Source organism: Lithobates pipiens, unplaced genomic scaffold (assembly GCF_037356315.1).
Source record: "Lithobates pipiens isolate NorthernLeopardFrog02 unplaced genomic scaffold, aLitPip1_a1.2 Scaffold_25, whole genome shotgun sequence".
NCBI lineage: Eukaryota > Metazoa > Chordata > Amphibia > Anura > Ranidae > Lithobates > Lithobates pipiens.
This window is the reverse complement of record NW_027507787.1, coordinates 44,945,370-44,963,993: the sequence shown is the minus strand read 5'-3', so window position 1 is coordinate 44,963,993 and position 18,624 is coordinate 44,945,370. Positions and strand designations below refer to the sequence as shown.

At 44.8% G+C, this 18,624-nt stretch overlaps 1 protein-coding gene across 5 annotated transcripts in view; it reads left to right on the top strand.

The window, feature by feature from the left end:
* Nucleotides 1–18,624, top strand: part of FAM149B1 (family with sequence similarity 149 member B1) — a 56,284-nt gene that overhangs the window by 23,703 nt on the left and 13,957 nt on the right. For 4 of the 5 annotated variants that reach the window (XR_013262737.1, XR_013262736.1, XR_013262738.1 and 1 more), the window contains exons 10-12: nucleotides 4,972–5,025; nucleotides 8,411–8,523; nucleotides 18,168–18,392. Coding sequence is in view for 2 of the 5 variants with exons in the window: in XM_077454395.1 (XP_077310521.1) it covers nucleotides 4,972–5,025; nucleotides 8,411–8,523; nucleotides 18,168–18,392 (392 nt within the window). In the remaining 3 variants the exon portion in view is untranslated. The remainder of the gene's footprint in view (nucleotides 1–4,971; nucleotides 5,026–8,410; nucleotides 8,524–18,167; nucleotides 18,393–18,624) is intronic. The other variant, XM_077454396.1, reaches the window with a different exon arrangement.

The window sequence follows — 18,624 nt, the reverse complement described above, 5'->3', positions numbered from 1 at the left end:
CCCACCCCAAAGCACCTTGTCCCCATGTTGATGAGGACAAGGGCCTCTTCCCGACAACCCTGGCCGTTGGTTGTCGGGGTCTGCGGGCGGGGGGCTTATCGGAATCCGGGAGCCCCCTTTAAGAAGGGGGCCCCCGGATACCGGCCCCCCACCCTATGTGAATGAGTATGGGGTACAATGTACCCCTACCCATTCACCTGTGAAATAAAGTACAAAAAAAAACACAACACAGGGGAAAAAATATTTTATTGCACAGCTCCGGGGGTCTTCCGTCTTCAGGGGTCTTCTCGCCGGACTCCACCGCTATGTGTGTGTAGCTCTTTTACTAGCGGAGGAGTCCGGCTTTCTTCCTCCCCGCCGCCGGCCTCTTCTCCCGACTTCGGGGGTCTTGTCCCCCTCTTCGGTTCTTCTGCCGGGCCACCGCGCCTTCTTGTAGCTCTTTTACAGGCGGTGGCCCGGTCTTCTGTCGCCGCTGCCTTCCGTTCTTCTGTCGCCGCCTTCGGTTCTTCTGCCGGGCCACCGCGCCTTCTTGTAGCTCTTTTACAGGCGGTGGCCCGGTCTTCTGTCGCCGCTGTCGCTGTCGCCGCCTTCCGTTCTTGTTCTTCTTCTTGTTCTTCTTCTTCTTCTTCTCCAGGAGATGTTGACACGTCGCTCCCTCCGGCCGGAATGCCAGAGCCGCGCTGTGCGGTCACTTATATAGTGACAATGGGGCGGGGTCACATGGTATATGTCACATGGGTTGGTCACATGGGTTGATGTCACATGGGGACTATGACATCGTAAGGGGGCGGGGTCACCATGTGACCAACCCATGTGACATATACCATGTGACACCGCCCCATTGTCACTATATAAGTGGCAGCGGAGCGTGTCCCTGGCATTCCGGCCGGAGGGAGCGACGTGTCAACATCTCCAGGAGAAGAAGAAGAAGAACAAGAAGAAGAAGAAGAACGGAAGGCAGCGACAGCGGCGACAGAAGACCGGGCCACCGCCTGTAAAAGAGCTACAAGAAGGCGCGGTGGCCCGGCAGAAGAACCGAAGGCGGCGACAGAAGAACGGAAGGCAGCGGCGACAGAAGACCGGGCCACCGCCTGTAAAAGAGCTACAAGAAGGCGCGGTGGCCCGGCAGAAGAACCGAAGAGGGGGACAAGACCCCCGAAGTCGGGAGAAGAGGCCGGCGGCGGGGAGGAAGAAAGCCGGACTCCTCCGCTAGTAAAAGAGCTACACACACATAGCGGAGGAGTCCGGCGAGAAGACCCCCGAAGACGGAAGACCCCCGGAGCTGTGCAATAAAATATTTTTTCCCCTGTGTTGTGTTTTTTTTTGTACTTTATTTCACAGGTGAATGGGTAGGGGTACATTGTACCCCATACTCATTCACATAGGGTGGGGGGCCGGTATCCGGGGGCCCCCTTCTTAAAGGGGGCTCCTGGATTCCGATAAGCCCCCCGCCCGCAGACCCCGACAACCAACGGCCAGGGTTGTCGGGAAGAGGCCCTTGTCCTCATCAACATGGGGACAAGGTGCTTTGGGGTGGGGGGGCCGCGCGGCCCCCCCTTCCCCAAGGCACCCCCCATGTTGAGGGCACGCGGCCTGGTACGGCTCAGGAGGGGGGGCGCGCTCGCTCGCCCCCCTTTCCTGGCCGGCCGGGTAGCGTGCTCGGACAAGGGTCTGGTGTGGACTTTGGGGGAACCCCCACGCCGATTTTTTTTGGCGTTGGGGTTCCCCTTTAAGCCCATTCCAGGCGGCGGAGCCCGCGACGTCTCCTTCGCGGGCCCCGCCTACCTGTACACGCGCTCGAAATGGGCGGACTTTCCGAGCGGGAACAGTCCGCTCATTTCGAAAGTACAGCGGACAGGCCCACACACGGGCGGACTGTTCGCTCAAACACAGTTTCAGCGGACAGTTTTTCGGAATTTCCGAAAGACTTTGTCCGTCCAACTGTCCGCTGAAACTGTCCGCTGAAAGCCCACACACGAGCGGACTGTCCGCCCAAACACTGTTCAGCGGACAAGGTTGGGCGAACAGTCCGCCCGTGTGTACGCGGCCTTAACTGTGCATGGCTAATATTTGCAGTGATTGTATTCAGTAAATGAATTATTTTTTAATTGCATATGATTTTATTGATTATTTTCTTCATATTTACATGCGGTCTGAGCTGTCCAGCAATGGTGACAGGGGTTGGATCAAACTATGACACTGCCAGAGGTGCTTCAACAGTTGCTGAAAGACATCCGTTAAAGTGGGCCATAGAATGATTCAATTTTGATCAGTGTGTGTGGCCTTCCCTGCTCGATAGAAGTCAATCGTTTGATCAACTTCTGTCTTACAGACATGCCAGAAAACCTTTGTCAATCAGCGGCTACAGCCACTGATCTGTGTATTCTGGCAGATTACAATTTCCCATTGGGGGGATTTCCCCATTCACCTCGGTTGTGCGGATGGAGGAATCAGTTTTTGTTTGCTTTGTTTTTTGTTTTTGTTTTTTCAGTCTGCCGGCTGAATGAGAAAAATGTACCCTCCTTTGACCAGCTTAAAAGGGAATTGCTGTAAGCACTATTGCAAGTCTTTTGCCCCAACTCCTGCCCCCACCAACTCCAGCTCAGTCTGAGTTTAAGCCTGGGTTCACACTGGTGCGATCACAGACATCACATGTGATTCACGCTACATTGCTGTGCACATCAAATGCAATGTCTGTACAATGCAAATAAAGCCATACAGTTTGTATGGCTGAATTTGCATCGCATTTTGACCAAAATGGCGCAGGACCCATGCAATCCGATTCCTGTCCGATTTCACAGTTTGCACTGCAATCTGCAAACCGATTTGGGGTGTCATTAACTTTACATTTACACCGGTAGTGTTTTGCAGAGGGCAGAACTGCCTGCGAGTGAGATGCGATGCGGGAACCAGCACTGGAATGCCGCTGGTTCCCACATCGCATATGTGTAAACTGAGCCTAAATGGGCACAATACCATAAATCCAGGCATAATTTGCATACTGAATACTATTTTTAGAGATATTAACCACATACAGATACCATAATGCATTAGGGTTGATTTACTAAAGGCAAATCCACTTTGCACTACAAGTGCACTGCAATTGCAGTTGCTTTAGATCTGAGGGGAAGATCTGAAATGAGGGGAAGCTCTGCTGATTTTATCATCCAATCATGTGCAAGCAAAAATGCTGTTTATTATGTTCTTTGTATGTCCTCCTCAGATCTACAGTGACTGCACTTCCAAGTGCACTTGTAGTGCAAAGTGGATTTGCCTTTAGTAAATAAACTCCATTGGGCTATGTTAGTGATGGTGATCCTTTTCAATAAGCCTAACATCTGCTCAGATGAACAATATATGCTTTATCAGATTAGAAACCTTAACAGATCTCTGCATCCCATATTATCCACAACTAATGACCCTATCTATATTAGTACTGTGCTTTTATCTTTCTCTGCAAATTGAAAAACTCCTGTATGGAGAATATGATACCTGAAGAACACTGATTACATGCGAAAACCTCACCCAGGGGGTTCCTGGTGGTTAGATGTGGAAGGCAGCCCTATTGGAAGCAAAGGAAGGCTGCCTGCTTCCGCAGCTAATCGCGGGCGCTTGCATTTAATCGTTTATGCAGCAGTCACCTGTGAGGGATCTGCCCTGGATGCACACAGTCTGGGGGATATTTACTAAAACTGGGGAGTGCAAAATCTGGTGCAGTTCTAGCATAGAAGCTAATCAGCTTCCAGGTTTTATTGTCAAAGCTCAATTCAACAAGCTGAAGTTAGAAGCTGATTGGCTACCATGCATCAGATTCTGAGTGCTCCATGGCCAATCATTTGCAGGTGATCACTGCATTAATGATTACATGCAAGTGGCCGTGATTAGTCAGCAGCTTCTTATTGATTTCAACAGGGCTGCCTCTAATCACCAGAAACCCTTGCTGGGATTCTTGCACATAATCAGTGTCAGGTTTATTTGCAGGTGTGAATTTAGCTTTAGTCAGTAAGGAATTGCCAAGTGCATCAGCAACCAGTCAGATTTAAGTTTGCTTGTAATCACTTGCTGTGGGTTACTTTGCCTGGCATATCCGCATTGCTCTTAGGCCGGCCATACACCATTCGTATCTTGGCTGGTGCAGCAGGAACCAGCCAAGATTCGAACCGTTAATGGGCAGGCTGAATGTACCAAGTTCATTTATCTTCTCCCAGTGGGGGCGTCCCCTCCACGCCGGGAGACGACATTTGCTCGTCGGGAGGGATTTCTGGATCAACTCTTTGTTGATGGGTGAATCAAGTAAATTTCTCTCCTTCAACACGTGGTTGCAGCAAAGAAATTAGTTCCATGTATGGCCGGCCTTAGAATTGTTTCAATAAAAAGCCACTGAATGAGAAAGGACAAATATACTGTAGATGCCCAGATTAGACAAGGTGCAATCTAGGATTCATCTTTATACACTGCTGCATTACAAATTTGAAAAGGGGAGCTGCAGATATTAGAACTGGAGATGGGGAAGGTGGCGATGTGGCATGTTGATGTATTTACACAGGGTTCTGAATTATCCAGGGGAGTCATGTATGTGGGGAAGGAGGGGGTCCTATTGGGCCACCTGATAATCCACTTTCATTCAGTAATAGCCATTGAGTGAATTCCCCAATATAGTTTAAAGCATATCAGAGAAAGTGTTTAGTGAAAATGCTTACCATAAAAGGAGGTTTATTTACACTGTAGACTCTCTGTACGATAATCAATCAAAATTCATTCAATGAAGTCCCGCCAACATAGCTTGTAGCAAAAGATTTGCTATACTTTACATTGTTTTTTTTTCCCACTTCTATAAGGATTTCTGCCTTGTTTGCTCCTGTTCTGCCTTCTCTAGATGTTGTGCTTCTTTCTGGGTTTTCTCTAAGTTCATCTTGTTCTGTTCTCTATCTGCCTGCTCTCTCTGCTTTGGTCTCCTAAATGTTGTGCTAGTGCTTAAAGTGCGGCCGTGTCTACAGGAAAAAGAAGAAAGGGAAATCCTCCCACGTATGTATTTCGTAAAAACTTTCTTTAATCTCATGTGGTTAGTGCTGCCTTACTGCTTCTACTCCTTCCATGTTAAAGGAATAAAATGTAAAGGATCATTCTTCAATTATGGAAATAATATCTTTCATAGAAATTAGAAAATCATTTAAAGTGTTACTAAACCCACAACCCTCAAATCAGACTGTATATGCAGTAAATCATGCTTGTTATATTTACTGTGGTATCTAAGGGGTTAATCCCCTGCATTGTGTAATAAGGCTGCTGGATCCTTCTCTGTCCCCCCCCCCCCCTTCTTTTACTGTCCCCAATCCATCTGTGATGGAACAGAGCCTTGGGGGCAGTGGCGAAGCATGGGTTGTCAGCGCCCTGGGGCAAGGCAAGTCATTGTGTGCCCCCTAACCTGTGGACTTTAAGCACTCCCTGAGTCCCTTTCACTAGTACAGTATTAAACACCTTACCCCCCCCCCCCCCCCCAAGCACATGTATTCTATTTTAAGAAAATGCAGATGTAATTAATGTAGAATGCATCCAATACTAGTATACTCAAATTCCTATACTAATGTTTATAGATGTAGGTGAATGTACTGTTGGTATTCACCATCATGCTCTTTTCTGACTATACTATTGACCTAACAGTCATCACTGCTCAAAGGTTAAGTTCACTTTTTCAGAAAGAACAATAAAGGCAAATTTTTGCAGGTAAAAAAAAATGTGCATGTGTTTTTTTTTTTTTTGCAGGAGCCTGTAAAGCATTGCACCAGCAATCAGCAGATCAACGATGCCATGCAGGTCTCCTGCAGACCCGTCAGTGTATCTGCTTGCTCGTACCTCATACAAGGATGCCAAGACAAGAAGAATAAATGAACTACCTCATCGCTTACAGCGCCGTGGTAGTTCATTGAAAAGCTGCAAAAGCTGCCGGACCTTGCAGTTTTCCATTCACAGAGTGCTGTGAATGAGTGACGCGGCTGGGTGGATGGAACCCCACACAGCCACAACTTTTTTTAAATATTGACAGCTAGCGAGTGGAGAATATCCCCCCGCTAGCTGGCACAGCGGAGATCGAGGAGGTGCGGGGCCAGTGCATTTATAACATGTTACACCCTGAATATGGGTGTAACATATAACGGGTTATGACAGTTGAACTTATCCTTTAAGATATTGTACACTTCAGTCTCTTTAAAACACTTGGGGGAAAACTGCACTAATAAGTTACCACCAGTGAGTTAAGACCAAATTATGCATCAATCACCATAGCTGTGTCTTGCTTTTCTGCATGTCATCTCTTGTACCCTTTTCATGTCCCACACCCAGCTATTTCTCAGGCCTCCTTCACCATGTCCCGCATCCCCCCCCATGTCCCACATCCTTCCCACCATATTTCACAACCAGCCATGTCCCATGTCTCCTTCATCTATTCTGTACCCCTTCATGTCCCACAGCCACCCTGTGTATGGAGTGCAAGGTTAAGAGATGTGCTTTGTATAGCATTCAGGGTTGAGAGGTGCAATGTGTACAGAATGCAAGGTTAAAGGGTGCGCTGTGTACGGCATGAAGGATTTAGGGGGTGCACTGTGTAAAGCATGAAGGGTTGAGGGGGTGCGATGTGAACGCCGTGCAGGGTTGTGGGGGTGCGCTGCGTACGACGTGCAGGGTTGCGCTGTGTATGACGTGCAGGGTTGAGGGGGTGCACTGTGTACAGTGTGCAGGGTTGAGGGGGTGCGCTGTGTTACATCTGTGTACATCTCCCCCCCCCCCCCCCCCCCCCCAAATACAAAGCTCTCTTCCCCACAGATTCCAGTTCAGAGCTTTCCTCTGTAGTGGAGTACTTACAGTGTTTGGCAGGCTGCGGGTGAGGAGGGGCTTCTGTCTGTCTGGGTTTAGTAACACTTTGAATCTGATGACAAGTGATGTAATCATCAAAGCAGATCATGTTCATCATGAGGCAATTGGGAGTCAGCTGGGCATTGTGGTTATATGTTTTAAAAAATCGCTAGCACAATATGTTCTGATAAAAACATGTGTCACACTGTACCCCGCCACAGCCGTAGACAGCACTCCTTATCTATATCTAACCACGCCACTTGAAGTGTTATCAGTACACCAGACTACAGTTCCAAATTTAGTCTTTTGTTTTTGGTCTGTACGGTTTGTAGGTCCTGTGGATACATTCTTGGTCATGCCCACGATGAGTATCTGTCTGAAATGCAGTTGTTCAGGCCAGTGCCATCTTAAGAGCATTATAGGCCCCCTGGGCAATACAGTGCACTGGGGACCTGTCTACACAATCACACACCAGAATAAAAATGCAAATTATCAATAAGGCTATATTTATTGGTACAGTAAAATCCAACAAAATCAGTGTTTAAACATTAACACAACGTTTGGACAATATAACACGAGCTCTGCTCTAAAGGTTATTTTCACCAACAAGTAATAAAGTTTATTTTTCCTCACCTTTCTTACACTTCCTCGAACTAGTGGCAACTCTAAGATTGATATATAAGGGAGACACATAAGATATTACAGTCAAACCTTGGGGGGGCCCGGGCACTAATATCTTTCACCACTAAATCATACAACTAAAAAAAACTAAATAAATATATATTAATGTACACACTCAAACTCTGGTGCTGCCTGGTGGGTATTAATGCTGCCGTGGGTACTGCTGGTGGGTACACTGTAGACCCCCCCTCTACAATACAGACTCCCCCCCCCACAGTGCAGACCCCCCTCTACAATGCAGACCCCCCCCCCCCACAATACAATACTTCAGACCCATAATGTATCTCTGTCCTCAGATGATCAGGCGGGATATGCGCAGCACTGGTCGGGCCCCCTCCCCATGTGTAAACATAAAGGAGGAGGGGGAGGCAGCTTCATCTCTGCTCAGCTGTGTGAGACAGCCAAACCAAGACTGATTGCGGCCACGAGAGGGAAGGGTATCGTTTCGGCCGGGTCTTGGGTGTTCCGATGGGTGCGCCAAAGCCACTGCAGCTCATCTCAGGCTCTCCGTGTGCCTGTTGCTGTCCGCTATCTCCGCTAGTCCGTGCCACTGCCTTAACCCGCCCGCTATCTCCGCTAGTCTGCTTCAGTCTCGGAGGGGGCGCCGGCCTGACACCCCCGCACTGAATGATGCTTGGTGGGGGTCGCTGGGCAAGTGGGGCCCCCGGGAAACTGCCCAGCGTGCCCATGTATGAAGACGGCCCTGGTTCAAGCTCTCTTTCTGCACAGACCATTCCAAAAAAAATAAAAATAGAAATGCTATCTTGGTGTGCTGCTAACACAATCAATTTAAATTTAAATGCTCCTCTTTGCATATTCCAACTATAGCACCCCCTGTGATGTCTAGACTATAAGAATAATAACCTGCTGTGAATTGCAGGCCAATCGTTCTCAAGGGGGTAACATCACGAATCAGCGCAACCTGAATGAACTAATGATGATTCATGGAATGCCTTTACAGCAGAGGAATATCCATCTTATGGACAAAGTCCTGTGAGTCTGATCATCATTTTATAATTGTGTTTATACATTTTAGTCTTAGCCATTGTTAAAAAATAATACTGATGGATGGTAAAGTATAATTAGAGTCATTATTTTGTTTTTGTTTTTGGATAGAGTAAAGAGGGATTTTCCTTCAGACCCTGTCCCAGAGACACAGCAGGAATTAAGAACAAATCACTCTGAAGGGACATCCCTTCTAAAGCCCCATACACCGGGGGCTGAATGTCGGGTGGGATTGGCCAGTTCAATAGAAACCTGATGACATTCAGTCTGTGTGTACAGCAGCCGTTCGGCCAGCTTCTGTGGAAGGGGCATGACTAGACAAAGGTCTGCCAATTGGCTCCTAATTCGCACTTTCAGCCAGTGGCTAAGAGTGCTGACCGGAGTCAGTGTCCCATCAGAACACAATAGAGCAGCAGGGAAGATCGCTGTACTGACAGCAGATAGTTAGTACATCGGCTTTGACCTGAGCTGTCAGTTTTGTTTTTTTTCATTCAGCCTGCTGGGTTGAACAACAAAAAAAAAATACAGTGTATACTAGGCTTTAATTATTGGAAGATTCCCTCTCAACTCCTACAAACAACCCCAAAGATGTGTAAAAATTCTATTGGGTGATGAGAAACACCCAACAAAAGCTCAGCTGAATCTGAAAGAACGTGAGAATATAATGTATCCAGATCCAACCAAAAATATACAATGTTGTAGAACTGAGACAAAATAAAAGTAAACAAAAATAAAGATGGTTATATGGTGTCCAAATAGTTAATCCTCTCAGTGTCCAAAAAAAAAAAAACGTAAAATAATAAACAATAAAGCCCCATATACACTATCAGTTTTTCTGCTGAGTTTTTCCTTCAGATTTACCAAAACCATATAATATGAGGTCAAACCTTAGGAGTTTCAATTTGTATGCAATCAGGCAGGCCCTTGCACTACATGGTTTTTGGTAAAGCTGAAGGAAAAAAATCTGCAGAATATCTGATAGTGTGTATGGGGCTTAAGTGTATAGTTTCCCCAGTGTCCAAATATCTTATAGAAACATCTTAGAATAATAGACAATGTGAAACAATCAGTGGATTCTAATAGTGTGCTGATGGCAGAAACATGATATGAATGTGAATCCTTCATAGATGTGCTTTACCACGTGTACTGAACCACATACCAAATATTCCACCGGTGACACCATCCACCCAAAGAGTAAAACTCCACACTCACCAGAAAGTATTGCCTTACTTCATTTAAAAGGAATGCAGTAGGGTTTAAATATATGAATTCCATCCAGTACATCATTCTCTCTTCCAGAAGTTAATAGGGAGACCATGGACTGAGTAAAGCCTTTTAATTACAGCTCCCTTTACTGCTCTCCTTCTCTTTAGTGGGTTAATGCCAATAAAAAGAAAACACTGACAAAGTGTAAAACCTTCCAAATAATTTGTATAAAGTGATGAAAACTACTCACATAAGACAAGATAAAAGCTTGCAGAGATCCTCATACTCTTGGGGAAGCTGAGCTAGCCACCTCTCACACACAGGACTGGTAGCCGGCTTGTATGGCTACTCCATGTAAGACACCACCAAGACTCCCTCTTTTGTCCTACGATATCGCTCTGCCCCAACGCGTTTTGTTGCCATAGCAACTTTATTAAGAGGATAGAGCGATTGTAACAAACAATTCCTTATATACCACCCCCTTCTGGCTTATAAATTAAGTTGAAGTTGATCTCAACCTAAAGCAAACCTTTAATATACTGCAGGTGATACAGCCAGTTGGTCTGTTATTTTTCATCTTCCTTGAACAGACCAAGCTTAACCTTTTATCACTTGCAATGGTCAGCTTTTATTAATTTAAGTAAAAACTTTATCCCAAAAGGAAAAAGAAAACTGTATCTTCTGCTGCTTATATAGTGTTTGCTGGAGTTCAGATTTAATTTGTTATTCAAGTCCATTTAAATTTTCATCTAACACTACCCTTTCCACGGGGTGACAATGCCACCGTCCAAGAGTGGCTCTGTTGCTCCTCTATTTAGTGGAGTCACCCTAAATGCCTAAAGCTGGGTATACACGTACCAAAATGTAGCTGGTTAAGCAGGAAGCGGCCAAATTTCGGTAACCCAGTGGAAATCCACGCTAGACAAAAAAAAAAAATGAATTGAAAATGATATAAAAGGTTTAAAGACAGCTGCTGGCATGGGTTAACAGATACCAACCTAATCAATATAGTTCAAAGTACAGCGCGTATAATCATCAAATAAAAAAAAAAAAAAAATTATTACAAAAAAATAAGTGGTTACAGGTGGTGATAAAAAAAAAAAAAAGTCCTCAAAACAACCCATACAAAAGTGATGATGTGTTTGTAACAGTAAAATAAATAAAAAGTCCACAAATGTGCAAAAAAGAAGGTGATGCTTCCGGCAATGACTCCAAGAGAGAGGACAGGCAGAAACAAAGACTCCCCAACACCAAGTGAAAGTGAAGGTAAGAAGTGGCTGCTTACCAAATGTTGTTGGCTTTTAAATGAATGAAAAGCCATAAAATGCTTTAGGGCAGCCTTTCTCAACCTTGTGATCATTGGGAAGAATTACCTTGTTACAGATATCTGAAAAGATCAATGGTGTCAGTGGGAACTCATCCGAGAAGCAGAAATGGCCCAATGCTGAAGGAACCCCTAGCAACCTCCTGGAGGAACCCTGGTTGAGAATCGCTGCTTTAGGGGATAAACCCCAAACAATCCCACACTGTTTGAAATGGCTTCAAACACCCTTGGCTCCTCAACTCCACTCTCAATATAGGGGGGCCTATACAGTGCCTTGAAAAAGTATTCACACATTTTGACATTTTCCATTGTTTGTCATGTTACAACCAAAACATAAATGTATTTTATTGGAATTTTATGTGATAGACCAACACAAAGTGGCACATAATTGTGAAGTGGAAGGAAAATGATAACTGGTTTTCAAAATGTTTTAGAAATAAATATGTGAAAAGTGTGGTGTGCGTTTTGTATTCAGACCCCTGAGTCAATACTTTTGTAGAACCAACTTTCACTGCAATTACAGCTGAAGGTCTTTTTGGGGATGTCTATACCAGCTTTGCACATCTAGAAAATGTTGCCCATTTTTCTTTGCAAAATAGCTCAAGGTCTGTCAGATTGGATGGAGAGCGTCTGTGAACAGCAATTTTCAAGTCTTGCCACAGATTCTCAATTGGATTTAGGTCTGGACTTTGACTGGGCCATTCTAACACATGAATATGCTTTGATCAAAATCATTCCATTGTAGCTCTGGCTGTATGTTTAGGGTCCTGCTGGAAGGTGAACCTCTGCCCCTGTCTCAAGTCTTTTGCAGACTCTAAGCCCTTGTACACACGGTCGGACATTCCGACAACAAAATCCGACGGATTTTGTCCGAAAGTGGTGTTGCATACACAACGGGACTACGTAGAGGCTAGTAGCCAATAGCTTTGGTCTCGTAATTTGATCTGAGCATGCGTGGCACTTTGTCCGATCGGAATTCTCTACAAACGATTGGACAAAGTTTGATCGGATCATGTTGTCGGAAAAGTTTATATCAAAATTTCAAATTTCAAAATTTGTTGGTCGGACATTCCGGCAGAAAAAGTCAGATGGAGCCCACACACGGTCGGATTATCCGACAACACGGTCCGATCGGACCTTTTCCGTCGGAATGTCCGTGTGTACAAGGACTAACAGGTTTTCTTCTAAGATTGTCCCATATTTGGCTCCATCCATCTTCCCTGTCCCTGCTGAAGAAAGGCATCCCCACATCCTGATGCTGCCACCACCATGTTTCATGATGATGTGTTCAGGGAGATGTGCAGTGTTAGTTTTCCGCCACACATAGTGTTTTGCTTTTAGGCCAAAAAGTTCAAATTTGGTCTCATCTTACCAGAGCTCCTTCTTTCACCTGTTTGCTGTGTCCTCCACATGGCTTCTCGCAAACTGCAAAGGGGACTTCTTATGGCTTTCTTTCAACAATGGCTTTCTTCTTGCTGCTCTTCCATAAAGGCCAGATTTGTGGAGTGCATGACTAATGCCCCGTACACACGATACGAAAATCGTACGGAAAATACCGCTTTCGATGCGATCGTACGATAATCGGATCGTTAGTACAGAGCTTTCGAGAGCCGATTCGAACAGTACATCCGATATTATTCTATCGGACGTGCACGGAAATTTTTTTCGTACGATGCTAGATCGTACGATTTTCGTGTAATCAGTACAGCTATCGTTCGAAAATGCAATACAAATGCATTACAACACATGACATCACGTACGAATTTTTTTTATGTCGTGCGGGAATTTTCGTGACTTTAGTAAACTCATCAGATTCGATCTGAGATTAGCATGCAATAAAAAACGGACGTTCATTCGTCCGATAATCTCATCGTGTGTATGGGGCATAATAGTTGTCCTGTGGACAGATTGTCCCACCTGAGCTGTGGATCTTTGCAGCTCCTCTAGAACTACCATGGGCCTCTTGGCTGCTTCCCTGATTAATGCTCTCTTGTCCTGTCAGTTTAGGTGGATGGCCAAGTCTTGGTAGGTTTGCAGTTGTGCTATACTCTTTCCATTTTCGGTTGATGGATTGAACAGTGCTCCGTGAGATGTTCAAAGCTTGGGGTATTTTATTATAAGCTAACACTGCTTTAAACTTTTCCACAACTTTATCCCTGACCTGTCTGGTGTGTTCCTTTGCCTTCATGATGATGTTTGTTCACTAAGGTTCTCTAGCAAACCTCTGAGGGTTTCACAGAACAGCTGTATTTATACTGAGATTAAATTGCACACAGATGGACCCTATTTACTAATTAGGTGACTTCTGAAGGCAATTGGTTCCACTAGATTTTAGTTAGGGTTACCAGAGTAAAGGGGGCTGAATATAAATGCACGCCACACTTTTCAGATATTTATTTGTAAAAAAAATTTGAAAACCATTTATTATTTTCCTTCCATTATGTGCCACTTTGTGTTGGTCTATCACATAAAATCCCAATAAAATACACTTACGTTTTTGGTCGTAGCACAACAAAATGTGGAAAATTTTAAGGGGTATGAATACCTTTTTCAAGGCACTGTTTAACATAGAAACTCATAATGTAGTATATAATGATGAGAGTTTATTTAAAAACACAACGTATTACACTCACATTTCTGAAGGCAAAAAACATGCGTTTCTGTATTGTACAAGCTGCAGCTTAACGAAAACTCAGCGACAAAGTCCTTCTGGCCGGCGACCAATGTACGTGGTGACATCACATTAGGTACGGAAGGCCTGAAGGACTGTGTGGCCGAGTTTTCATTAACCTGTAGCTGTTACAATACAGAAACGCATGTTCTTTATCTTCAGAAATGTGAGTGCACTATGGTTTGTTTTTAAATTAAACTCTCATCATTATATACTACACTATGAGTTTCTATGTTCTATAGAAACTTTGAGTGGAGTCGAGGAGCCGAGGGTGTTTGAAGCTGTTACAAACAGTGTGGATTTGTTTGGGGTTTATCCCCCAAAGCATTTTCTGGCTTTTCTTTCATTTGAAAGCCAACAACTTTTGATAAGCAGCCACTTCTTACCTTCACTTTCACTTGGTGTTTGGGAACCCTTTGTGTCTGCCTGTCCTCTTTCTTGGAGTCATTCCGAGAAGCATCACCATTTTTGCACATTTGTGGACAAGTGGGGGCTGGTGCTCCAGCCAGGGGGGTGTGGCTTCAAACAAACCCCCGGACCCCACCCCGCGGTTGGACTCTGACTTGGCGCCGATGCGCTCACTTCTCCTCTTGGCTAATCGCGCTCTTCCTGCTTCTTGATTGGCCTGGAGGAGAAGCAGGAAGAAACTAGCGAATATTAATTCGCTATTGTCACACAACTAGGTGGGCTCACTGCACCCCAAGCCCGCCCTTTTTTTAAGCCAATTAGAGCCTTAGGCTCTAATCATGTGCTTCAAAAAAAAAAACCCAGTTGGAATCCATGTGTCTGGTGCCCTACATGTAGATTAGGGACCGGGCGCTTGGACTAGCTCTTCCAAAAACGTACACTAACATCCAGCTTGTGTCGAACGGTCCTGCTGGAAAATCAGCATTCAACCTGTGCATGCAATGAATGGTTGCAGCTCCTGAACAATGTATTCTGATTGGGGGGGGGGGGGGGGGTTGGCGTGCGTGTCCCCACTGTCAAATTACAATAGCGTGGTAGGGAAGGGAGATCCCTGCATCCACATTGCTTGTGTTGATGCAGGGATCTGTGTTTTTTTTTTTTTGTTCAGCCCGCTAGTTGTATGAAAAAAAAAAAAAGCTGTGTACCCTGTTTTAGACAGTAGGTCTGTTACTGGCCAGATCACCAGGTGGAAATAAACGGGGAAAAAGCCTTAAAGCCTAGGCTCACACTGACGGTGCGATTGAAATCGTGCAAGTTCAGCTGAACTCGCACGATTTTATACCCGTATATTAGTCCGACTTCAGGGGGTGATTTCAGAGAAATCTGTGAGGGTTCCTGCACAGATGTCTATTGAAATTGCTCCCGAAGCCGTAGTACAGAAACTACATTTGTGAATTGGTGCGGCACCGCAAATGCAGCGTTGCACCTATTCGTACGGTGTCATTGCCAGCAATTTCTGCTAATTTGGAATGTGATTTGACATGTCAAATCGCATCAATGTGAACTTAGTCAAAAAGAAAACTAATGTAGCCACCACATATAAGAAAAATGGTAAGCTGCAATATATATAACATTTTTGTTTTTAGATTCAGATACCCTAAGGCAGTGATGGCGAACCTTGGCACCCCAGATGTTTTGGAACTACATTTCCCATGATGCTCATGCACTCTGCAGTGTAGATGAGTATCCTGGGAATTGTAGTTCCAAAACATCTGGAGTGCCAAGGTTCGCCATCACTGCCCTAAGGGCACTTTCACACTAGGGCGGGCGTGCGTCAGCGGTAAAGCGGCACTATTTTTAGCGGCACTTTACCAACGATTTTGCAGCGCTTTTTGGCCACTAGCGGAGCGCTTTTATCCCCCACTAATGGCTGAAAAAGGGTTAAAAGCGCCTATTTCAATGGACAGGGGAGCTTTAGGAGCGGTGTTCTACAGAGCCTCAAAGATCTGTACAGGACTTTTTCCAGCGTTCTGCCAGCGCACTGCTCCAGTGTGAAAGCTCTTGGGCTTTCACACTGGATTGAGAGAAGTGGCGCTTAACAGGCGTTATTTTTAGTGCTATAGTGCCTGTAAAGCTCCTCAGTGTGAAAGTAGCCTTAAAGTTGTTATGAGGGGTACATTATAGCTTGTTTTTTGCATGTTGCATACATACTGTTGGGAATATTATTACATAGATTAGCCACTATGAAGGCTTACAGCATTCAATCCTGGAGGCATCTCCTTTCACAGACACTAGAGGCTATGGTCTTCTTTCAAGTGCTCGGGTTTCCTCCCACATTCTAAAAACTTCCTGGCATACCCACATACTGTAATAAGCTACATAGTGAAAACAATCATATTAATACTTTTCTTTTCAAATATTTTATTAAGGAATCAGGCAGGGTACAGTAAAATAAACTGAACAGTTTACAATAAAAACAGCAACGAAAGATGATCAGATACGCTGTTACTTAAGCATTGTAAATGTAAATAACTCGATATAGGCACAGGATCAGCCCCTACTTCCCATATGAATAGGGTAAACAAAAGTCAAAACAATGGAAGGGGGGGCCAAATGAAACTAGGCCAACTATTGTCGGTAGGGAAAAAGAAACCCGTAGACATTTTTACCCAGAGCTCCAGTCCCTACTCGGGGTAGTAGTGAAGGAGAACAGCGTTGCTTAAGGTATTTTACCCAACATAGAAAAAAGAGAGAATGGGAAAAAGAAAATACAGGGATAGAAAAAGAGAGGAAAGAGAAGGAGGAAATAAGGTCATAGAGAGAGAGGGCAAAGTTGTGACAGAGTAAGGGAAAGGAAGGAGAGAAGGAAAAGCATGGTCGGCGGACCCAGGGGAACCACAAGCCCCAAAACACTGATCATTTTAAACTAAGGAGCCATAAGGCGTGTGTCAAAGTCCTTAGGCAAAAAATTGTCTACCCATGGCTGCCAAATTCTAGTAAACAGTGGGATTTTGTCCAACGTTACCGCTTCTATTTTCGCATGTATCATCGCCTGTGTAACTCTGTGTTTGGTCTCAGCTACATGTAAAGTAGGTGTCCTCCAGGCTCTTGCTATCGTTTGCTTAGCTGCAGTCAATATTTGGAGGGAAAGTCGAATTTGGGGTTTGGTGAAATTTAGTGGTAGCCAATTCAACAGTGCTATTTTAGGATCAGGATCCACGGGGCGATGAAATAGTGTGGTTAATATATGAAAGATTAAAGACCAAAAATTTGTTACGGTGGGACAGGTCCACCAGATGTGGAGGTGGGTACCCCGGTCTTTGCAACCTCTAAAGCAGTCTGGTGAATAGTTTGGCACATACTTGGCAATTCTAGAGGGGACTAGGTACCACCGCATCAGGACCTTATAGTTCGCTTCAGAAGCTACCACATTTTGTGAGGAGTTCTTAGTGTTAGTCCATATGGTGGACCACGACTCTGCGTCAAGATTAAGTGTTAAATCAGTGGCCCATGCTTTAGCATAACTCGGAAGGTCTTCAGATGCGGTGGAGAGGTAAGAATAGAGGTATGAAATGGTGCCCGGGGCATGCGGATCAGAGGAACATATAGACTCAAATTGAGACATAGATCTAAGATTGTGGCCCATTTTGATATGGGTTTGGAAGAAGTGAGCTATCTGCAAGTAACGGAAGCATTCTTTGTGGGGTAGTTGTGTCTGTGCCTGTAAGTCAGGGAATGGAATGAGAGAGGTTCCCCGAAAAAGATCACATACCCGAGTAAGGCGTGCATGTGACCAGGCTGAAAAGGCGCCTGGCTCCATGCAGGCTGGCATAAAGTTTGGGTGACCTAAGAATGATAATAGGGGGAGATGTGGGGACAAAAATTTAAAAGGAGTACATAGCTTATGCCAAATTTTAAGGGAATGACTTGTGATAGGGTTAATAAGGGTTTTACACTCCCGGGGGGGGAGCCAAAGCATATTGGAGACGGAAATAGGATGCGCCTCTACTGCCTCTAAGCTGACCCATAGTGGAATTTCAGATTCAGCGTGGTAGAGGGTCATTTGTGATAACTGAGCGGCATAGTAATAGTGTTTGAAATATGGTATTCCCAGCCCTCCTTGAAGCTTATGCCGAAAGAGGACCGTCTTAGAAATTCTAGGTCTAGTATTACCCCAAATATATTTGAGAGTCCTGCTTTGTATAGTGTTATGGAAATATGTAGGGACTGTAACCGGGAGCACTCTATATAGATATAGTAATTTGGGCAGCAAAGACATTTTCACTGCCGTAATACGCCCCAGCCAGGAAACACATAAGGGCTGCCAAGAAGAAAGAAGCAACGATAAACTACGTAGCATGGGAAGATAATTAACATGATAAAGGTGAGCAGGGTTACTAGTTAATCCATATTAATACTTTTATATGAAAAAGGTACCTAAAATCAAACACTTTTTAATGTAGAGTATGTGAATGCATTGTAGACGTGCGCGTTGTAATCCTGATTTATATGTCCTTTTTATAGAGATTCTGAAGACAAGCCAAACATTAGACCAACTTCTGCTGCTGTAATGTCTGGGAAACCCCGACCAGGCCGACCACTAGAACACAGTACCTCTTCATTGTCTCATAACGTCCCTTCAGCAAGACGGCGTAACCCTCCACGAACTCTACACCCAATCAATAATAACCCTAATAATTCCAGGTCTGGGACACCAAAAATGGAAGAAGTCATCAGGGGAACACGACTGTACGTATTTAGGTTACTGGGATCTGCTGTCCAATTGGCATAATTTGCTTTTTTCCTGTACTATTTCCTTTTTTGGTTTAACCACTTCAGCTCCGGAAGGATTTGCCCCCTTAATGACCAGGCCATTTTTTGAGATGCAGCACTGCGTCGCTTTAACTGACAATTGTACGGTTGTGCGACACTGTACCCAAACAAAATTCGTCCTTTTTCCCACAAATAGAGCTTTCTTTTG